The sequence below is a fragment of the Pelodiscus sinensis genome, chromosome 11 (assembly GCF_052426305.1).
Source record: "Pelodiscus sinensis isolate ZL-2025 chromosome 11, ASM5242630v1, whole genome shotgun sequence".
Lineage (NCBI taxonomy): Eukaryota > Metazoa > Chordata > Testudines > Trionychidae > Pelodiscus > Pelodiscus sinensis.
Window position 1 is genome coordinate 12,203,334 of NC_143062.1, and position 24,398 is coordinate 12,227,731.

Genomic DNA, 24,398 nt, shown 5'->3' on the forward strand with positions numbered 1-24,398 from the left:
AGTAGACTAACTTGACCTCCTTATAAGCTCTGTTATTCTGACACCTAAAGCTTTTAGGAAACCAGCATGTGCATCAAAATAGTTTGCTTTTCCAGAGGTCGGGTGCTCAGAGAGAACATGCCAGTGGGTGCTTTGGCAGAAGGAGAGCTGGCAAATGAGTGCCAACTTGCACAGTGTGTTGCAGAGCCGGAAGGCTCAGGACAGTCAGTAGAGAAGCGTAGTGGGGAGTGTTCTTGTTGCTGCTTTGATAAAAAAAAAATTGAATGGAGTGCATCGTTTCTTGGTGCATGCCACGGGCTGCAATGTAGGTTGTCATTGGATACGGAAAGGCCTTCTGCACCTTTTACAGGTACATTTCTGCAGCACAGAGCAGGATTTGGCTCTCAGCAAATACCAATCAGTGCGGCAACAAATATTTTAACTGCATTCAGCAATACAGACATAGCAATGTCTACATCATGCAGCTCAGAATATTTCACCACAGGATGACGCTTAATTGTACTGGTCCACTAATGTTCAGAATTGGATGCTCCTCCACTTGAAGGCCTCTCTTCTTCTTGCTGCAGGGAGGAGAGAGCCTTAACCATTAGGTTCTTCTCCAACCCAGACTGACCACCCAGAAAAACAGTAAAGGCCAGTGAAGAGCAATGAAAAGGAAAATGACATTCTTGACCATGTCAAAGCTCTGGCCATGCCCTGTGGGTCCTGTGCCTCTAGGCATTGGTTCTGTGCCTCAGAGTCTCGCTGTGACTCTCCACACTGCCGTTTGTCTTTTCTAGAGGCCAGAGTCACAGCTTACTGAGCCAGTCTCATCACTGGCAATGTCAAATGATTAGGGGGTGACCCCTCTGTAATCCTGGGCCTCCTTTTTTCCAGGAACCAACTTTTTAGTGTTGTGGGGAAGACTGGGGGGGGGGGGGTAGACCCAGGCCCACCCACTACTCTGGGTTCCGGCCCACGAACTCTAGGCAGCAGGAAGTGACAGGGTTTTCCCTCATTACAATACAGCAGCCTTTTCCCTGGGCTACTTCCCCAAATGCTCCTACTAACTTCTCCCTGGTACCTGAGCAAATCTTTCCTTCTTAGCTCTCAGCAACACACTTCCTCTTCTCTTTCCCCTCTCCCTTACTTGAGGGAAGCCTTTTAAGATCCACAGGCCTTAATTGGTTGCAGGTGCCTGATTAGTCTGTTGCTTCAGACAGGCTCTTAACTTACCTCAGGTGCCTGCCTGCCTTGATTATGTGGCAGCTGCAGGAAACAGAAAAGCATTCACCCAGCTCCTGGTATGTCTGCCCTCCATCAAACTATTGTAGCCAGCTGCACTGGGTCTGTCACAGTGTGTATTTGCATTTGCACTGTACTGACCACTGTTCAGGCTCTGATCTCGGTAGTGGCTTTTGAAAACTATCATGCTATGAGTAGTAACAAATGATAACATGAAAAATGGAGTAAGGAGAGAGTGGGGGTGTCTCTCAGCAAGTCAAGTAAGTCCATCTCATGATGCCTGATGGATCCTACATTGTAGCAGTATGCACTTAAAACTTACAGGTGCATAGACAATAATGGGCCAAGCACATTTTAGAGAACAACTTTATTCAAACGTGCTTAATTCTGATTTAATTTACGTGTATTGCTGGGATACAATATTAGGTAATTGGTTCACCCTTTGTGTGTCAATGTAACATTTTCAAACTTTGCATAGTGACCTTGGTTTCCCTACAGTTCTTCAGGCCTGCACGTTTAGTTTTTTGGACATTAAAAATTAACAAAGGGTGAATTGAGAACAGGCAAATGGTTCTGTATAGATAGTGTTCTAAACTGAAGTTCTCTATTACCTACACAGCAGGTTCAGTGCAGGCATCAGCTGTGCAAGCTTCCTCCATATTGCTTCAATCCTGACTCGAAGAGTCCATATCTTGGGACAAGAAGGTAGTTCAGTTTCCATAACTCTGTCTTAGGTCTGCCTATGGGTACTGACAACTAAAGGCAGTTATGGTGTGAATCCTTGTTTGCCACTAACTTTACCTAGACAAGCAAGCATTCATCACAAATGACTTTTGGTCGTTAACAGCCATTGTCTGTTTTAACCAGTGACTGAGGGATGAAAAGCTCTGTTCTTCCACAACATTTCCTTCTATCCTCCAGCTCCCTAGTGATCCTACTGTGGTGCCTGGCCCTGACATAATAGAGATGTCAGAAATGCTGTCCCAGAAATGGAGAGGCAAGGCACTGTGACCAGATAAAGTGATTGTAGATCTGGTGAAAATCTTGGGCGAGAGTGGCATAAAACCATGTGGCAAGACAAGAGAATACTTCAAGGCAGAGGCCAGTTGATCCCGGTCCCAATACATACAAAGGGAAGCATTCATTAACGTGGAAAAGAGTGGGGGATAAAATTGTTGTTGCATGGAATGAAAATACTGAAAAGTATCCAGGATTACATGAATGGCGGAACCCCTCCTGGAACAAGAAAAGTTCAGCTTTAGAAAAGGATGAGGTGCCATCTTTGTAATTCAGCAAGGAATAGGAAAATAGAGTCCCAGTGGAATAGCTTATGGGCTTGCATGGACCCAAAGGACACCCACACTAGTGTAAGGATTTAGTAACTATGGTGCATGCTCTGTATAGCACCAAGAGCGATCAGACCAAGTTCTGGAAAAATAAGTCCCTTTGAAGTTTAAGTCACATTGCACCAGGAGTTGGCCGAAGTCCCTCGCTGTTTATCATATTGGTGTATTATGTCAGCAGGAAGATGAGGGAAAATCAAAATTAAGACAAAAAAGTAAGCACTCCATCAGTGGTCTTGAGTACAGCAGAGAGCGCATAAAACAAAATTTAAAAAACCCAACAACAAGTTGACTGCATTTCACAGTCTGGCTGACACTGCTACATCAAAGTAATGGAGGAGGCAAGAAGAGATTTTAAAAAAAGGATAAAGTTGGCATTGTCACAGCAGTGAAAGATCCCTGTCTCCCAAGATGTCATTCTGTCATTTTACTTAAATGACACTTTCTAATTCCATTGAGAAATATCAATTAAACTAAATCACGGTATGTTTCCTATCAGCCCAGTAATTCACTCTTGGTATCTTTCCTCTTACAGCTTGACTTACAACCTCAAGGGAAAATACTGATGGCTGTGCAATATTTTCTAGAAGATGCAGGTAAAGTAAATTTTAATTTAGTCAAGTACCAACATTTGTAACATTTTCTTATATTTTGTTTTCTACAAATGAAATCACATTGTGGAAAGTACATTATTCCAGGAAAAGTTATACTCAGTGGACTCTTGTAATGTATGAAGTTATGACTTCATCAGAATCTAATGTATCTAGCTTAGATAGTTATACTACAGCCTCTACTGCTGTAGTATTTAAGCACCTCACAGTCTTTACTGTATCTTGGCTGATAACACCCCTGTGAAGTAAGGAAGTGCTAGTCTCTCCATTTCATTGTTGGGGAGTTGAGGCATGGGGAAGTTAAGTGACTTGTCCATGGTCACAAAAGAAATTAGTGGCAGAGCAAAGAATTGGTCGCTCATCTTCCAAGTCTCATGCTAGTATCTTAACCAATGAAGCTAAAAACCGTGTGATTGAGTGAAGTAATTGAATGTGTGTCAGCATGTGAATAACGTCAGTGCTGTAACATTTCATTTTAAATGCTGTAAATTGTATATGTATTGGGAAAGAGTCAGTATAGTGTATGGACCTCCCACAGAACATCATCCTTGCCACCAACCCTGCTCCCCAGCGGGCGTTCAAAGGCCAGACAAAAAATATGTGCTGTGCTGCATATGACCTACGGGCCAGACTTTGCTCACGCCGCTGTAGAAGGCTGGAGCTCAGGAGAGAACTGGAAAGGAAGGAAAGCTGACAGTCAAGTACTTCGGGGGAAGTTTTTTAGAGTCAGGTAAAAAAAACTGCAGGAAGTAGAATGGAGCGGTAGGCATCCATAATCTGTGCCATCACTGAAAGCCAAACTGGTTAAATCTCAGACAGACTAATGCAGTGATGGCATCAGCTGAGGGTAGGGAGTCTAAGGCTGTCAGGCACTGGTCTCCTATGGCTGACTATAAAATATGCATAGGTGTAAATGCCAACCACTCCTTGTGCCCCCCCATATACAAAAAACAGCAAAGAACCCTAAAACCTTTCGTGAGACAGGAATGTGTCCTAAAAGTATCATCAGTTTATAGTGTTCAGTTTGAATTAGTACAGAAGGTTTTCACTCATGTCGATGGGATAATACTGATGACTTATCTACATAGGAAAATTATTCCAGAATAGCTACTCCAGATTAACTTCATATATGGAGGCTCTTATTCTGCAATAAATGTGCCTTGCTCCAGATTTTCTTCATCTACATAGGAAGTTGATCAGGAATAGTTAATCTGCTTTCAATTCACACCCTATCTGTGAACCCAAAGAAAGGCTACCATTTATTGTAAGAAAAGCAAAAGGTTGCTATGCTCTGTAGTTATCTTTGTGCTGTGCATGAGAGTTGCTTAATACATCTTCAGGATTGCTATGTACTTTTGAGTGTGTTGGCCAGGAATGAGTGATAGCCAAAAGGACCAAAATGAGAACGAAAATTGCAGAACCATCATTTCAGAAAGACTGACATTTAAACATTTGAAAGCTGAGCGTTGAAGGCTATGCACTATAAGAGCTATGCCTAAATGCCCTATTAGATGGCAGTAGTTTTAATTAAAAGCAAAGCGTCTAATTATCACAGCTCGGACAACTTTTTCTTGAACTTGTCTCAACAGAACAGATCAATTCAGAAGCAAAAATGGTAAAAGACTTACAAAATTCTCACTTACAATCTCAGTTTAAGTGGTAAGGCATTTTGCCATCCTGCCAGAGTGTGTTTCTAAAAAAGGAGCGCTAACTACTGTTTTTTCCTTGTGAGTTTAACTCTGTGTCATAACAGAAAATCAGAGGCTCTGGTTATTAATAGCTAAAAGAGAGTAGATGCATAGAAGACACTGCATAAGGGGCTTCAGTGTTCAACACAGACAATGTTTTGCTCTAACCAATAGGAATCTATGCTCCTTGCTATAAAAAAGATGTATATGCCCATTAGCTGTGTTGAGAGAGGGCTCTTAGGCTGCTGATTTGATGAGAGAACATGGGATTACATCTGTTTGACGTATATATAAACTAAACAATTCAAAATTTAAGTAGGTCAGTTTTTTAAACAGGCTCAATATTGACCTGCACTTAAGTGCTTTTTTAAAGGCACATTTTATAAAAGGAATTGGCCATTCATGCACTGACAATTCATTTCAAATGATATCAGAAGTGTTTTATAAGAAACAATAAGGGATTTTTGAGGGAATCAAACTAAAAAATAATAGAAGAAAACAAACCATTTTGTCATCTTATGGGAAAATAGCATAATAACTTCAGTTCTGCAGAAACAGTATTCTGCAGAACAATGTATTATCATATTTTAATGGTACAGGTAGAACTGCAGTTAACTTTTTGAAGCAGAAAAGTTTGTTAGTGCATCTGAGAAATGTCTGTGCACTCATCTTTACTTTTCTTATTGGTGCTATAACCATTGGCTATTGCAATAAAAGTTACAGGCAATGTAAAGGAGAAATGAGATTATATTTAGCAACATCACCGTGTAGACAAGGTTTTCTTTTTACCTCACAGGCTTATATATTTCTATGAAAATCTTCAAAATTTATTTGCTCATTTCTCTAAGATATCGTAAAACAGGATTAGTTTAGAGTTCCATATTTTAAGTGTCTAGCAGGTTGTGGGTTTTTTTTTTTAACAATATTGCTAAGATGTCTGTCTTGAGATACAGTAATAGCACTTCACTCTTGTTCATTTAGGATTGCCAGATGGTTTCAACAAAAATATTGGACACACTTGATGTTACATCACAATCTACATTACATCTTATTTAGAAAATACCGGACATTTATATTTTCTCAATTTGTTTCCCGAACAGAAAGCTCAGATGCTGGACTGTCCGGTTCAGACACCTGGCAACCCTATGTTTATTTGTTGCAGGTTAGGGTCTGACAGGAAGCCTGCTAGGTAATTTGGTCATAGAAAGAGGTCTCCTTCCTGGTCTTTGAAGGTCCTTTCTCAGGGACTCTTTAAAACAGTGGCTACAGAGCCCTAACTTTAGGGCCTCAGATTGACCCAGAATGAAAATTTCTTCTTGCATTCCCTATTGCCCTTCTTTAAGCAGAAATACTGGGGATGAGCCTGAAGAGACTTTTCTTCCTGCAACAGAAAATGGAACTCTGCCTCACACTATAATGTTAAGAACTTTCTCCCCCACTCTCATATTGTGTCATTGGAAATAAAGAGATGCTCTTGAAAAGCAGCTGCAGCTTAATAGTGTGCAGATGCAATGCATTTTATGTCTGGCTTACCCTTGTTTATTCAAATGTAGTTAATGACCTTATCCAGTAAGAAACCCCAGCATCACAGTGAATGGTTCACGCTAGCGCCTCTCACTCTGTGTGAAAGCAGCTTTGGAAGCAGTTGGAACAGATTGTATTTTGTTTTGGGTTTTTTTTCTTTGTTTGTTTCTGGACTCTGCCTTGTCATGCTGCTCACTTCAGCTTCTAGGAAAAGGGGTTAGTGAATTATTTTTCTTTTCCGAGTTCTCAGTTCTATCAGAAGACAAATGCTTCACAAGTCACTTCCAGCAAATTATCTGGTCTTTCTGGAGGTTGGGAATATGAATTGTTCATATGTAGTGTGTCTTCCTCTGCATGTTGTGTGGGGAGTGCTGGGTAACTAAGCATGAGACTTTTAAAGGGGGAGAGCTGGCTTAGCTCATTTTCATGCTAAGAGACAGATTTACAGGTGTTCAGCTTACACCATCTGCCTGCTGGGTAGGGCTAAATTACAATAGAGTACAATCTCTGATGTTCAAAGCATGTTTGGCATTCTTGTCTCCGTATACAAATAATAAATCAGAATGGCAAATTAAAGTCAGAAGATGGCCCTATAATGTATATGGGAGAGGGAGAATATATATAAACCAGTGAACAAGGGGAAGAATAATATCTCTTAGAGATGCCATATTGTGATGTTTCCAGTACTAAACTGAACTTTTAGTTTTCTTCAGGTAAGTAGATGGTTTATATACATGAACATATGTGGACTTAACTCTTAAAAGGTGAAATTTTTTGAAAAGCAAATGAAGTATTAAATTGTATTCTGTCATATAGCCACACGTTACACTGCAGATGTTAAGCTAGCAATGTAAATGGTCAGCCAAGTACCATAAAGCACCAGGCAGAGGGAACTGAATTTGGTTTTCCCAATGTACAGGAGGTAGATAATGCATTTACAGATATTACAATGAACTGGCTCGCCTTGTGCTTTAAAACAGCGTTCCTTTGTTTACAGCGAGCGAGAGCTAGCAAGCATTTCTATGCACACATGTTAATTCTATGAAAACATTTAGGGTGAAGTCTTGGTTCCATTAACATCAGTGAAAAAACTCACTTTGAGATCAATGGGATCAAGATTTCACCCTTCAAATTCTCCTCACTTCCTACCTCAGTGTCTTGTTGTGGCAGTAGGTGGGTGGATTTGGGAGGTGACATTTTTTTTATATTGCCATTTGCCAGGCAACCACTATGCATAGCAGACCATCACAGCTGGAAATCCTGAGTTCCTCCCTTGCATCTTAGCAAGGTATGCCAGGAAAAGGACAATAGAATTTAGGACTTGACCCTTCTCCCAGTCAAGTCCATGGAAAAATTTCTATTCGCTCTAATGATGAGGATAAAGTCCTAGACCACTTAGGATATAGCGTGATGAGAGAAAGGCCAGTCGTATCTCTCAAGAATGAGCATTAGCTGCAGTTTTTTAAATGAGAAGGAGCTTATCTATTTACTCCTTTGCTCAATGTGATCCTCTACCATTTTTGTGTTAGAAACTTGTGCTGGCTGTGATGTTCAATACACAATCTGCAGAGTTGTCCATCTGAATCAATTTCCACCTCCCCCGTCTAAAACACAGGTGTCCTTACTTTCTCTTTGTCCTAAGAGTGCTTCGGCATCATTAACTTTCACCAAACCAGGATCTCAAGAGCACACGCAAAGGCAGGTGTAAATATAGTGGTCCCGTAATACTATGATGCCATGTCCAAGTCAAAGCAGTGGTAGGTCAGCTGAATTCTTGGCCTGGCACTTATTTTATTTATTTACTTACAGCACCCTACACAGGAGAAGAGTATGTCATCTATAAGGCAAGGTGCCCTGGCCGTCTTTAGGAAAATACGATTACAACTAACTCTGTTTGAAGAGCAGAAACTTCTACATATGTATTCTGTTAAACGGTTCCATGGGGAGGAGGGATATTTGATTAGTTACTCATGTAAAAGGTTTTAACATAACTAGCTAGGGTTGGTGTAGCTTGAGAGCGAATGTTATATGCAAAATCACTATCAAGAGTGTACTACTCATGTTAGTAAACAAATGCAGAATGTTAGTGGTATTGAAACCTAAAATATGTCATCAAAGCCAAATCCACAATACTCTCAGAACAAACAATTCAGTAAAATAAACAATTAAAATACCCAGAACAGAATATACATGATGGTGATGCAGTAAACGTGAACAAAATGTACTGTTTTGGCAAAAACATAGTAAACAAAAGTGAAGAAAATAATTGAGAGTAGCACATATATGTTTAGATTTATTATTAAATGTAGAGTTCTGGAAAGTTTTCCCTTTTAAAGTAGCTTTTATACAGGTGATTTGTGTGTGTGTGTGTGTGTGTGTGTGGGTGAGAGTGAGAGTGTGTGAGTGTGTGTGTGTGTGTGTGAGACGTGTCTGTAGCGTGCATGCAAACTGTAAGGCTTGGTAGAATAACTGCTTTGTCTGTGCAACGCAAGAAATCGTGTTTAGGGAAAATGTGTATTGCTGTGCAAAGGGTCTAGATGGACGTTTTTATTGTATTTGGCCCACAGGGCTTTGTTAACATTCTAACAAACTAATGGCAATGCAATAGAATATTTAAAAGGACACTGTGAACTTCAGCTTTAGTAAATTTTAAAATCAGAAGTGGTGGTATTAACATGGGGGGAAGTATGTCTGCAACATGTTCATTTTACTTTGCAAGTGTTTCTTTAGTGGGTCAGACACTTAGGACAAAACTGGATTTGGCCTATCCACACAAATCTCCGCCATGGCAAGCTCGCCTTTTAGTCAGATCCCACAATTTGCTTTCCCTTGTCTAAGCTTTCAGAAAACCAACTGCCCCATATTGTGTACTGAATAAATTAATTAATATCTTGTGGGTTCAGATCCCACATTTATATGCATCTCTCTGTGAATGCATAGACGTTTGTCAGCTTCTGGTAAAGACTTTTCCTTAGGAGTGGGGAATGAATGGGCTTATTAAGCTGAAGGAGGGAGTGCTCTTGGCATGTTACCATTGTGGTTAGACTACTTCTAGTAATATAGTTTGGGTCACTCCATAAAATATATTCTAGAGCAGGGATGGGCAAGAGAGCCTCCACAGACCACATCTGGCCTGCCAAGCTTATTGATTAGGCCTGCGGACACCCTGCCACTCCCCCAGCCCCAGGCCAATCAGGGCCTGGGGGTGTGGGAGCGCGCAAAGTCTCCTCCCCTGCCAGGGGTGCACATCGCTTAGTGAACTACTAGCTGAGCAGCTGGCGGTTCACTCTAAGCACCACGCGCCCCATGCAGGTTGGGGGCAGGGAGCAAGAGACTTCACGCTTCCCCCTGCCCTCAAGCCCTGATTGGCCTGGAGGTGGGGGGGACCACACAAAGTCTCTTCCCGATGCCAGAGGCACAAGCACCCGCCAGCTGTTCAGAACAGCTTGCAGTTCTCTCTCGGGGCGGGGTGGGGGCAAAGACTTCACTTGCTCCCCATCCCCCAGGCCAATCAGGGCCTGTGGACGGGGGAGCATGGAAGTATCCTGGCCCCACCCCTTACAGGATGGCTCTGGGGCCCCTTAAAAAATATGTGAAGTGGCCCCCCCTTCTAAAATTATTGCCCACCCCGTTCTAGAGGTATGAAATGCTGCTTGTATAATTACTGTATACATGCAGAAGCAGGAATAGCACTGAAGAATTTAAATAAAATCTGCATGTTCACATAGCTGCAGTGCTTGTGTCATGATTACAGAGTCATGATTTGGAGACTGATTTTACCCCCTATCTTAATGTATAAATATTGGGAGGAAGTTTTAGATGTATTAAAAGAACAGGTTTGAGAAAAGGATCTGGATTTTAGGATGAGAAAAGGAAATATTTGAATAATAAGTTAGTGTTAAATATTTTTCAAATTTCTCGTTATTTACTAAGCAGGAAACATTTAGAAAAGCAAAATGTTAGCTTGTGTTCTAGGACTAAAATCTTGATGGGAACTACAGTTGTGGCCATGGGGGATTTTCTGACACTGTGAGCAACATAATTGTTGTTTGTGCAGTTGTTATCTTACCATTTCCAAGTGTGTTGTTTCCAGGCGTGTTGACCATGCATAGCACAAGAAACTGTCTGTAAAAATCCTGCCAATCTCTGTTGAACTTTCCATGACTTCACGCTTTTGGGGAAGGACAAAGTTTCCCATTCTTGTGTGCTGCCCCCATCTATTTGGCATTCTGACTCATTTCCTCAGCCTGCTTATTCCAACCCCGAAGGCCATCTGAATCTCAGCTCAAAAATAAAATCTTTCTTCCCTCTTGACCCGATGATGGCTCCACTTTCTGAAATGGTTTCTGGAAATTGTAGACATTTGTATACAAAATGGAAATGAAAAATACTGTAATCTTAGTCTCGGAGGGGAAGCTGTATTAGCCTGTAGCTGCAAAACAACAAGGAATCCTCTGGCACCTTTACACAAGTACCCTCTTTCTTTTATTGTCCTTTGTTATCTGTTATTTAAAAATGTCGGCGCCCAGCAAGATGCAAATGAAGCCCGGGAAATTCAAATCCCGGCCTTCATTTGCAACTCTGGTTGCCTACATTACCACCCTAGTTCGAACTAGGGTGGTAGTGTAGACATACCCTAAGGTGGCAGAGGACACCTCTTTGTTTTTGTAATCTTAATGTAATTCACTTTCGGTATCATTTGAAAGCAGTCTTTGCTTCTCAGATGCAGCCAAGCAATGGCCGCTGTTCAAACTTCCCTATTTCCCAAGGAGGTGGTGAAGCACTGGGATGGGTTCCCCAGGGAGGTTTTTAAGTCCTGGCTTGACAAAGCCCGGGTGTGGCTGATTAGTTAGGGTTGGTCCTGCTTTGGGCAGGGGGTTGTACTCAGTGACCGCCGAGGTCTCTTCCAACTCTATGATTTCCTCTGGGGCACAGAGGTGAAAATATTCTTTTCAATAATAGTTTGAGATATTGGTTGGCTTTGGCCAAAGCAGTGCAGATCCATAAGGCAGTCAGGCGTGGAAGCGGGTTATTCTGGAACACAGATTTTGACATTGATACTGTGTGCAAGGATTCTTAGGCCAAAAGTGGAATGGTAAGATTAAGGACAGTGACTGTTTCATTAGTTTCAAATGATACATCCCACTACACTGTATGTGTTGACTTCTGAAGCTTAGAGACCAGCTTTTCTTTGGAGTTCATTATCCACCTTCTCCCCTCCCCCCCCCCCCCCCCCCCCCCCAGCATCATCACCCCATGTCCTACAGGTAGAAACACTAACAAGTGCATGATATGAGCACAAATGTGTGCACCTCCTGATCACTGGATTGAGACGTGTGTGTGTGAGAGAGAATTAGAATTAATAATATATATACACATAATGAGATTAAATTATAACTTTGGGGCAGGGATAGCAATTCATTTTCACTACAACTTGGTTTCACTTTAAAACAGTTTCTTTCTTTGTTTCCCCTAGATTGCAAGCAGTCAATGAGGGAAGATGAGGGCATTGTGACGATCAATAGGAGAGGAGCTATCAAGCAAGCTAAAATCCACTACATCAAAAACCATGAATTTATTGCCACCTTCTTTGGACAACCCACATTTTGCTCTGTCTGTAAAGACTTTGTCTGGTAAGAAGGAAACAATATATGTAAACTCAGGTATATTCTTAGGAGTGCAATAATTACAAAACAATTTGCTTCAGATGTCCTGAGTAATGATGGAAAATGTAAATCAGCCTTCATTCCTTGATCTTGCATGTTATACATCACATCGGATGGGAACAATACATTATATTTTGCAGTACTGTTGCCCTTAGAAGTCCTACATATAAATTTTTTCCACATTATGCCATGGTAATGATTTTAGTATGGATCCTGACCCTTCTAAGGTAATTGGCAAAACTTCCATCAATCTCAGTGGGAGCAAGATCTGGTCCTTACCTGGCAAAACCTTCTCAAAGGAATATGTCTGATAACTGCTGAGGGCATAAAGTGGTGATGTTCAAACCTTTTATGGAGGGTTGGTGGAATGATGGAAAGGTTTCCCTAAAGAGGAACCTTTCGATCTACTTCATTGAGAATAACAGGGACCCGGACTGATATTAATCAGTACAAATATTCTTGTGATTTAAACTTTGAATCTCTGGCATGTGAAAGCAACTAAAAATTTTGTTTTGAACAAGACAGACATTTAATGCTACACCTTCTGCATTTGTGATTTTCTTTTTGTATTGTTTGTTTTTCAGGGGACTTAACAAGCAAGGATACAAATGTAGACGTGAGTTGACTATGCATTTTGTAACTATGATAAACTTTTTAATATTATTCTGTCGATAGGTATATATGTAACATGGATAATACACTGTGTAAACATTCATCACATAATCAGTCTTTAAACAAGAATGTTAATTATAAAGTGTTTGATGCTAACATAGGGCTCTATAATTCAGTGTGAAATGACTAACCCATCTTTGAGCATTGAGTAATAAGTTAATGGTCCATATTCTCTGCTGGTGTAAATGGGTGAAACATCCTTGAAGATAACAGCTGCACCCATATACAACAGCAAAAAATTGGGCCCAGTTGTTCCATTTTGGAACAATATTGGAACACATGGGAAATCTTTTCTAAATAGAGTTTGAGAATTGCCATTTTTCCAACCAGAAGAAACCCTTGATGCTTCCCTTATGTAGTTAGTGATAGCAGTACCTTGGAGTCATAGTACATCTGTATGGTAGCACCAGCTAATGCCAAAGTACATTTGTTTCCAAAATGTGCAACTATAGTAATGCTACCCTCCCCCCACATCACCCTCCAATGCCAGTGGCATCACCTGCAAGAGAGACTGGTGGCTTAGAAGTCAAGACACACAATTCCAAAATAGAAGCTAGAGCATCCTCTCTCTTGTTTAGAGAGAGACACTTTCACGTGAGAAATATGGATTGACAATTGTAATTTTTAGGGAAAGCATGTTTCTTGTTAGACGTTTCCAAAGAGGAACACCTAATCCTCTGCCTCAACTAACGGGTGGGTCATTTTCTTTTTATTTCTCTCTTGAAGAATGCAATGCTGCTATTCATAAGAAATGCATTGATAAAATCATTGGGAGATGTACTGGTACCGCAGCCAACAGCAGAGACACAATGGTAAGAAATCAAACATTTTCTCTAAGCATGTATGATTGCAAAAGTAGCAAGACTGTGATGGAACCATAGGATCCACCTGAGAGGTACTTTGCTGCATAGAAATGACTGTATACTGCCCCCTCTAGATATTAGACATGGTATGAAGCTGGAACGTGAGTGAAACTTTGGAGAAAGAAGAGCAGTTACAATTGCTTCACACATTTTTTTTCCCAAGTAAAAATGTAATTCTTTAAGAGTGTAATAAATCATGCAGTAACAGAGACAGGTTTTGCAAGCTTTTAAAATACAAAATAGCTCCAATTTGTTGAACATAAGGGTTTTGAAGCATGGCCTATCTCTTATAGGGGTATATTTTCCTGCAAGGCATACTGTGTACTATGGGAATTCTTCTGACTTTGTTAAGCTGATGGGCTATATTCTTCATGTGATTGTAAGTTTTCATTGTTGTCAGGGTACCTAGACCTACAAGCATTTTGAAAACAAAATAAATGCATATAACAATGGCTTCACATCCATAATAGCTTTTAAATATGTGACACAAGAGAGATCTGTCTGCTGAGGTAGAATAGTGACCAGAGTCAACTTTTTGACTGAAATAACTTTAATTTGCCAGTTGGCATCTCATTTCCTCTTGGTTAGACTCACATTTCACCCAAATTCAGCCTGTTAACTATCTTCAGAGACTGTACACTTAAAGTATTCAGTTTTGGATAATTTGTGAGTGCTTTTTAAATGTGATTTTTAAATTGTAAATCTGTGTGTGAGAGAGCAATCAGCCCCCTGATGTCCGACAAGGTTATTTATTTGTGTAAATTTGTCTTCAGTTTCAGAAGGAGCGCTTCAACATTGACATGCCTCATCGATTTAAAATTTACAATTACATGAGTCCCACCTTTTGTGATCATTGCGGCAGTCTTCTCTGGGGATTAGTTAAACAAGGATTAAAGTGTGAAGGTAATTTAAAAGCTTCTGTGCTATTTGAGTTTCTGCTTTATGGAGAATGGGGGGAAAAAAGACTTGTCAGGGTATTTTCTGTGGAAAAACTAATTTGTGGTGAAATGTGCCCAGATCTTGTTTGTGGGTGTGCTTGAGTTTTATATGACATCTTGTGAGTAACAAAAATCACACTTCAAAAACAGGCTTGGTCTGTTTAAAGTGCATTTTGATTATTGTGGTGCTGTAGAGAAGTCGAGAGCAAGAAAAATTGTTTCTTTGGAACCAATAGGGACCGGCAGTTCCCGGATGCGATTCAGCTGAATGTATTTGTTATACCGTATCTGAGTACGTACTCTGAGACTGAAGATGCATTTTCCAAATGTTATATATACTATAAATCCATCTCATCATAATTCTTCAACCAGAAAGATCAAATTTAAGTTAAAGTATTCTTTCCAGTTTGTAAAAGAATGGGCCAAAATTAGAACTGAGTCAAACAGGTGAGCAGAGATTTATCTGTCTTCTCCTGCCAGGATTTTGGCAACTTGCAATTTAAGTGCATTGGGGAAAACAAGATAAAATTTGAATTGCATTTTTATTAAAGACTGTAATCAATTAAAAGAGCAATTTGTTCATATCCCAAATCCAGGCTATCCAAGTTTCTGAACAGAAGTATTGAATGAAAAAGTCTTTCTGATGGATCTGCTGTTTCACAGGATTTTGCATAAAGTTCACATTACTGTCCTTCCCTTTCTTTTAGAGTGTGGGATGAATGTGCACCACAAATGTCAAAAGAAAGTGGCAAATCTCTGTGGAATCAACCAGAAGCTATTAGCAGAAGCTTTAAATCAAGTTAGCCAGGTATGTTGCACTGATTTTTGTCGTCCATCTAGTTGTATGACAAGCACAGGAAGGAGGTTTTTCCTTCCATTACCCCTTCAGTCATCAAGTGAAATAGGCTGCTGGGGGCCTCTGTGTAAGTGGTGAAGGCCCTTTTGAGGCTTTAAAGGGAATCTGCAAGTCAGTGTTGTCTTAAATGTTAAGTTTTTGGTTTTTTTTTAAAACCCAAAAACTGTGATGTATTCAAACTCATTCCACTGAAATGTGTTTTTGTTTTATCTCAGGAAAAACATTTTTTCTTTTTTGTTGCATTAAAACTTTCTTCTGCAGTGTTTGGTATAAATGGTGAAAAACAAATCAGATTTTTCAAAATGTTGTTGTTAATAATCTCTGTAGCTTTTCACACCATGTGGAAAACACAGACGTTGTACTCCATGTTTTTAGCTGATCAGAGGTTCTGTGTGCTGGAACTAACACATGCTCAGGATTAACTTCTTGGGCTTCTGTGCCTGGTGGTTGCTTCTGTTCCAGCTTGATAGCACGGACTTTCATTTAGAAGCAGAAAACTGTGTACTGGCTGTGAAAGAACAGCATAAATGAAAAACAACATGCTGAACAACATGAAATACATCTCAGAATTCCATCTTAAGCTACTCTTCCGAAGCTTTTATGCGATATTTGCTTTAAAAAAACCCTTAGGGCTGATAGAACAATATTTTTAGTACATGGAATTAACACTGCAGTTGTGTAAGGAACAGCAATACAAGTTGCTTTACATGTGATAAACACCAGTAAACTTGTGATTCTTTTTTATGTCTAGGACACCTGTCAGTTAAAATAATACACACTTCTCCCACCACCATCCAGCCATGGGTTTTTTGTTTGTTTCTTCCACCCTATCATTAAAATGAAGATATATTTTGAACCCATAATTCTCAGTGGATTACGCTGGCAGAGGTGTGGTGTAGTGCAGAGTACTCAAGCATTTTTAGCACCATTTTGAATTGTTTATTTTCTTCCAACCTATGACAGTGGAAAGTTCAGCTGCTATAAAAGGGAAAGTATGTAATACTTCAGCTTTCCACTACCAAAGTCTTTCTAGGCAAAGGAGTAAATTCATATTCTTCTTCGAGAGATGTCCCCGTGCGTGCTTCACTCCAGGTGCTGGTGTGTCTTTGGTGATTTTTACAGCAGCATCCTCATGAGTCACACGTAGACAGTACCTGTCTTGCACATGTGCAGCCTGTTATTCTCTACTGTCCCCAGGCTGAGACAGAGCTCAGCAGTGTTGCTAACATTTTTTCTTTGCTATCCCCAATAGTTACATTAGTTTTAGATTAGTTTTTCTGGTTTATTCAGATAAGTTTCTGTTGCCCTCTTTTTCCTCCCGCCCTCCCAAGTTTTCCCTCACGCCATTCCCTGTAGTTACTCAGATAGGTTTCAGTTTTGCATGGCTCACCAGGGTTTAAAAGGTGCACTATGTGCAAGGATATCCTTCCCATTTCTGATGTGTCTGTTGTTTGGGGGAATCCCACATTCCTCAAGAAATCTCCCCTATCGACTCTCCAAGGCACTGATCAATCTGACCGCACTGCGGTCAACCGCTGTGCAGAACACCCCGGCCCTGTCCTATATCACCACGATTCTCCCACCAGACGATCGTCCTCCTGATGCTTGATAGTCTACTGCTCCGTACCGACATCCCCCGGGAACATCAGCACCGTGCCATCATTTATTGCCAGCTTCACTTTTTCAGTGAGGATGAGGACGACAGAGGGAGTCTTCTCACCACAGCACTCCTCCCCCATCAATACACCCACTGCCTCACCACCAATCTGACCTCGGTCGTCTTATGCCATGGATTTCTCCTCATGGTACAGTCTCCTGTGGATGGGACCACCCACGCCCTATGGCAGTATTAAAGGCCCTGGGGCCCGTAACACATGCATCACTGCAACAGACACCACCCCTGCACAGTAGCCAACGGGTCTCCAACCCAACCCCATCACTCCTTGGCCACAGTGGAGGAACAGGCACCATCAGACACAGAACAAGTGGCACCAGACACCTTGCCAGAGAACACCAATTTTGCCTCATTTGACGAGGCCACCATGTCATCTCCACCTATGTCAGCTGATGGTTTTACCCATTTTCAGGATCTCTTTATGAGCGTAACTTATGAGCTCGATATTACCCTGGAAGAGGTCTTTGAGAACAAACAAGAGCTCACTGATATCTTGCATCGGCAACATCTTCCAAGATTGCTCTTCTCATTAACTCTGTGGTGTTGGACCCCCACCACGGCTATCCGGCAAACCACAGCCACTATCCTGCCCACTTGCAAAAGACAGGACTGGAAATATTGTGTTCCATTGAGGGGCTATCCTACCTCAAATGCACTCATGGTGTAAGCAGAGCACCAAAAAGAAAAAAAAAACCTAAACATGATTTCCAGTCTATTTCCCTAGTTGCGACAGCAGAAGACCACATCTATTCAGCCACAAAGTTTATGCCTCATCCACCCTACAATTTAGGGTGGCCAACTATGCAACTCTCCTTTCCAATACAACCATAAAGTTTACTGACTTTATTAATGACATTCCTGAGGTAAAAAGATGACAAATCAAAGCTGTCATCGCAGGAGACCATGCAATCTCCTGGCCTGCACTTTAGGCTGCTCTTGATGTGGCAGACACTGCGACTTGATCCACAGGTATTGCTGTCATTGTGTGCCACGTGTCATGGTTCAACACCTCCTTTCCACAGGCGATATAAGCCACTGTAGAGGACCTCCCATTTGATGGTGAGAAACTCTTCACTGCAAAGAGCCCTTGGCATCTGCACACTGGCACTTAGCCTTACCCACAACCACAATATGCTTTGTACGCAGAGCAGCAGCAGCAAAGACCATATGAGCAACATTAATCTCAGTGGCACAGAAACAGGTCTCAGTGCCAGCGTCCCCTTATGTCAATCGAGTCCCAGCCTTCTCAATCTAATAAACAAATTTGAGAGATGAATTGAGGATTGAGAAGACCTTCCACTCTCTCCAGTGCTTCCAACTTCTGTTACACCTTTTGGTCATCACTTGCAGACTTTTTATAATAATTTGCAAGCTGTCACCTCAGACAGATGGGTCCTGCATATCGTTGGACTGGGCTACACCATCCCTACAATGCCCTTTAACCATCTCATCCCTCTTCAGGGATCTCTCTCATGACCAATTGCTCCACCAAGAGGTACGGCATCTCTTTTGACTCAGAGAAGTATAACCATACCTGCCCAACAGAGGGGGAAGGGATTCTATTCCCATTACTTTCTGACAAAAGAAAAATGGGAGGATGGCATCCCATTTTCGACTTCAGGAGGCTGAACAGGTATATCAAAAGCAAAGATTCAAAATGGTGACCCTCACCACCATCATTCCAGTGCTGGAGCAGGAGGATTTGTTTTCCTCTCAATCCTCAAGTTACCTATTTCCACTTAACTATACATCCAGCTCACAGGTGTTTTCTTAGGTCACAACCACTACCAATTCAGAGTATTACCTTTTGGCCTCTCCATAGCACCCAGAGGTCCTGGTAGTAGTAATGGCACACCTTAGGACGGAAGTTGCCGTCATCTTCCCTTACCTGGAAGATTATACCTAATAAAGGTATATTCTCTTTAGGACACATTGTTAATTACATTCATAACCATCCACTACTTCCGTTCCCTCGGCCTGCAAATAAACATAAGCAAATCCACAGTGATGCCTACCTGGCAATCAGAGTTTATAGGAGTTCAGCTCAACTCCAAACTGTGATCACTGCTCTCCCACATGACAGATTCAACACTATTAAGGCCCTGGTCATAAAACTGAAGGGCTTATTTCCCCAGGTACTAAATGCTATCACAGATAAACTCAGCAGGCCTTTTCCCTGGGAACACAAGGGGGAGATAAACAACAAAGCAGTGCAGAGAGTCTTCAGTCTCTGGGGGTTTCCAAGAATCGACCTATTCACAACAGACAGATGCAACACTCCAACCTACAGATATTTCACCTCCAAGCGTGGCTGCTCCATGGTTCTCTGCTTAGGAGCTAGAATACTCTGAGCATGTCCAAAGATTACTTTTACCCAGTAGGATGCAGTCTACACACACAACCTATCTTCACAAATGGTCAAGGGTTTCCCACTGGTGCTTTAACAAACTGATTCCTTTGCACCTCTTCCCTTAATCCTTGATTACCTCTTACACCTTAAAACGTCCAGCCTCTCCCTTGTCTCCGTAAAGGTTCTCCTTGCAGCAATCACAGATTTCAACTCAAGAGTGATGACACCTCCATATTTGCACCCCCAGTGATGGGGATTCCTTAAGAGACGACCAGCTCTCTACCCCAGATATTAAACCGCCTGCCCATCCACAGGACCTGCACTTGGCCCTAGCTGCTTAAAGCGTCAACCTTTCAAAATTGGAGCACTCGTGGTGAACCCACTAGGCACTATATTTTTTAAAGTCGCTTTTTGCAACTCCCCACATTTCTTCCAAAAGTCCATTCCTCTTTCCATTGCAATGAACCCATCCACCTGCCAACATTCTTCCCAAAACCACATGCAAACACCTTTGAATCCACCATGCACACTCTCGACGTGCACAGGGCTCTCTCCTTTTCCTCAATAGAACAAAACCATTTAGAGAATCACTTAAACTTTTCATACCCGTTGTGGACCACTCCTAGGGAAAATCTGTCTCTTCCCAGAGGCTTTCCCACTGGATATCTGATTACATTCATACATGCTACCAACACCACCACCAACAAAAAATTCTTCTAGTAGGGAGCACTCCGAAAGATCGATATCTGCCTCTGCAGTATTCTTGCACAAACTCTCACATGGGCTTCGAAAGATACCTTTGCTAAGCACAATGCTCTCATTCAGGGGCCACTGTCTGATACTAGAATGGACAGAACTGTACTTTCCACAGCCTTCCTACCAGACCTGAAGAACCTACCTCCTTAATGAACTGCTTTCTAGTCACCTGGAGTGGAGCAGCCACAGCAACCCCCCCCCCCCCTCTGAGATTACTCACCTGTGTGATAACTGATGTTCTTTGAGATGAGTATCCCTGTGGGTGCTCCACTGCCACCCTCCTCCCCTCTACTTCAGAGTTTCTTGTGGTCTGTTGTAGAGAAGTAACTGAGGAGATAGGCCATGCACACGCAATGTTAGGGCACTGTCTGTATGCAAGGCAGGCACCACACATACGCAGCCTGCACAGAGACTGCTGTAAAAATCTCCGAGTGAGGGCACAGGGCCACGCCAGCAATGGAATGGCACATCCACAGGGTTACTCGATGAACATCAGTTACTGCACAGGTGAGTAACCTCCTCTTTCGCACAGGAGTGGGCTTTGCTTAAAATAAAGACAAAGCAATAAATAAAACTCTCTTAGTTAATACCTACTGTAACAAAAGCTTGAATAATATCTTGCTGTGATAAACATTACAAATTACAGTGCAAGAATAACCTGAAATGTCTCTTGTTCCTGTACAGAAATCGACCAGAAAATCTGATTCTGGGTCATTAGAAAATGTTGGTATTTACCAGGATTTTGATAAGAAACCTAAAGCTTTGGGTGGAGATACAACTGGTAAGAAATTAATTTTCACTTAATTATGTAGAGATAATTACCAGACTGATACCTATATTGAAATGTTAATCATGGGCAGTTACTTGCTATTACTATACCTTGAAAACAATGTTTTCTTATTTTTCTAACACAAAGGCAGCTTTAATATACAAAGATAATTGCTGCACAACTCTGTGACTATGTTCAGATAAATAATATTTATAACTTTACAAATATTTTGAACATTGAATATCAATAACACATCATTTGCTATTTTAATCATTTAAATTTATAATTCATTTAATACAGTAATTGAATTAATTTTAAAAATATTATATTTAATAGTTTGTTGTCTGAAACTAATTATCCCCAGAACATCGAAAACATTAGTAAGATTTTATTCCTCAGACACTTTTTTCTTCAGAAACACAGAATATTGTGAAAAAAAATGTGAATTTATGAAGATGTGTGGGTTGATCTGTCCAAAAGTAACCACAGAAGTATTGAAATAAATGAGAACAGGATCAAATTCCTGCAGCTTTTGCTCTATTCTCATTCTAGAATAATTTCCCTAACAGAATTTGGGAAAGGAATGTTCATTGGAGAGGTGCGCATATAAATATTCAGCATATTGTAATTGAAAAATGTACAGTACGCAGTCTGAAGAGCTTGACTGACTCTCAGCATGTCGAAACCTTTGTGAAATGACAAGCAGGCTGTTCATCTGAAAAACTGGCATCAACTAAAATATATGAGTTGGGACTAAATGGAAAAACTACTTAAAATTCCCCACAAACACTAATTCCATGCATGCAGTTCTGTTCAAAAGTAAGATAACTGGATGTCATTTTAGAACACATTTACTATAATCTTATTGACAGGGTTGTATCAATTCTCTCAAAGTAATTATTATTCCATTAATGTGATCATTATAGTATTTGTAGAGTGTGAAAACAGATAGGGTAATCGAGGGAAGAAATCTTCAGTAACACAGATCAGAATATTGGAAGGAAAATTCAAAGTGTCTTATACCAATGTGGGTGGTTCCATGAAGTCTGATAGTAGCTACTAGGATCAAGTAAGAGATGATAATCCAAGGTTTATAGGTGGTATTTTTTCTTGTGTATGGAGCTGATTTTATTGAATCGCTTGATCATTCCTAATATATCTTTCCAATTTCCCATACTAATTCCTAGCAAAAGAAAATCTAAAGCATATAGTAAAGGCACATAGGATCAGATTCTTTCTTACATTACAGCCACTGGCACTATAGCAGCTATTTTGCTTATCTAGGTACTCTCTTCAGATAATCTAGCAGCACCTTAAAGACTAACAAAACATGTAGATGGTATCATGAGCTTTTGTGGGTACAACCAGCAAATGCCAGCAATGCCCCTCTGCCATGTATATTGGCCAAACTGGATAGTCTGTATGGGAAAGAATTAATGGACATAAATCAGATATCCAAAAAGGCAACACACAGAAACCTGTTCAAGAGTGTTTTAGCCTGCCCAGGCACTCATTAATAGATCTCAAAGAAACCGAGTCCTTTGAGGCCAATTCCACAAGCCAATACACAGGGAAGCATTGGAATTTAACTTCATTTACAAGTTTGGGACCCATCACAAAGGTATGAATAAAGACATTACTGGCTAGCACACTCCCTTCCACATCCTCATGACTTAACCAACCAAACAATGGATACTTAAGAACAATTTGCACCTTCTCTATCAGCTTCATGTAACATGAACACTCTAAGGCCATGGTCACCAACAGGTCGATCACAAGCTACTGGTCGATCACGAGGCCTCGACCAGTCGCTCGCGAGGCGTCCTGTCTGCCCCGCCCCCATTTCCCTCCCACCCCCAAGAAGCCCCACTACTTACCTCAAGGTAAGGTAATCCCTATGAGTCAGCCCCGTGGGAGGCGCACAGGGGGTTTCCCGGCACGCGCGCATGGGAGGGGGCGGGCTTGGCCCCGGGGCAGGCGTGCACGCAGGGCTTCCCTGCGCGGGAGGTTGGCGCCAGGGCAAGCACGCGCAGGGTTTCCCTGCGCCGGGGGGGTCGGCCCCCTGGGCAGGCACGCACGCGCGCAGGGCTCCCCTACACTGGTTGACCCTGGGGCAGGTGCATGCGGGGTTTCCCTGCACGGGGGGGGGTTGGCACTGGGACAAACGCCTGTGGGGGCGGGGCGGTTGGCCCCAGGGCAGGCGTGCACGGGGTTTTTCTGCGCGGGTGGGGGTTCGGCCCCCTGGACAGGCGCGCACGGGTGGGGCTTCCCTACGCGGGGGGGGGAGGGGCCTGGACCCGGGGCAGGTACGGGCTGGTTTCCCTGGGGGGAGGGGAGAATCCTTGGAGGAGGGATATACAGGGGACTCTCCACCTCCACTGGCACCCCACTCCCCAGCCACAGAACGCTGTCCCCACTCTCCTGTCCCCACTCTCCGAACTCTGTCCCCACTCCCCTGTCCCCAGGCACAGAAATCTGTCCGTACTCCCGTCCCCACTCCCTGAACTCTGTCCCCACTGGCACCCTGTCCCCTGCTGCACAACCCTGTCCTCTGCCCTCCCAGCACCCTGTTCCCTCTCCCCTGCCCCTAGTTGCAAAACTCTGTCCCCACAAAATCTATAATTATAAATGCTTCATATAGATTTAAATAGCATGAATAAAAAACAGACCATTTATTTCATAACTATAAACACCTGATTTTAATTTTATGTATCGCATAATTTAAAAATAAACTGTTTATCAGTGTGTGTAAGTAAGGGCTGGGGATAGCAAGTGATGGACAGGAGGAGAATAGAGAGGGCGGGGCTTCAAGGAAGGGGCCGGGCGATAGATCTTCACCTGTTATGAGATTTAAAAAGTGATCTTGGGTGTAAAAAGGGTGGAGACCACTGCTCTAAGGCTAGACTGCAGGATTCTTTCAGAAGAACCTTCTTTCTAGAAGAGATCTTCCGAGAAAACATCCGAAAGAGAGTGTCCACACTGAATGGACGCTATCTTGCATCTAAGCTGTTAATACTATGGGCGGAGTGGCCACCAGAGCACCTGTGCTTTTTCCTTTTTTTTTTTTTTTTTTTTTTTTTTTTGAAAGAACTCCCTCTTCCCCGTCCACACATGCGGAAAAAGGCTTTTTCCTCATAGAAAGAGGATTACCAAAACTGGAAAAACCCCTCTGTTCTTTTGAATTACTTTTGGAAGAATGCTACTGTAGTGTGGACGTAACTCAGGCTTTGTCAACAAAACTCGGTAGAGTATACATACCCTTATTCACTATTCTCCCCCGGACACTGTTTATTTTAGAACTGGACTTTTAATATTCCATTCATCTGAAGAAGTGGGTTGTACCCACAAAAGCTCATGATACCATCTACATGTTTTGTTAGTCTTTAAAGTGCTACTAGACTATTTGTTGTTTTTTTAAGTTTTTCTTGTTACAGACTAACTCGGCTCCCCCCTGAAGCGGAGG

General features: G+C 41.8%; 1 protein-coding gene across 5 annotated transcripts in view; it reads left to right on the forward strand.

The window, feature by feature from the left end:
- The window catches only part of PRKCD (protein kinase C delta), a 127,966-nt gene that overhangs the window by 88,259 nt on the left and 15,309 nt on the right, over window positions 1–24,398 (forward strand). For all 5 annotated transcript variants that reach the window (XM_075939352.2, XM_075939350.2, XM_075939351.2 and 2 more), the window contains 7 exons: window positions 3,103–3,163; window positions 11,867–12,023; window positions 12,641–12,672; window positions 13,455–13,540; window positions 14,365–14,494; window positions 15,237–15,337; window positions 20,851–20,947. In XM_075939352.2, the coding sequence (XP_075795467.2) occupies window positions 3,103–3,163; window positions 11,867–12,023; window positions 12,641–12,672; window positions 13,455–13,540; window positions 14,365–14,494; window positions 15,237–15,337; window positions 20,851–20,947 (664 nt within the window). The remainder of the gene's footprint in view (window positions 1–3,102; window positions 3,164–11,866; window positions 12,024–12,640; window positions 12,673–13,454; window positions 13,541–14,364; window positions 14,495–15,236; window positions 15,338–20,850; window positions 20,948–24,398) is intronic.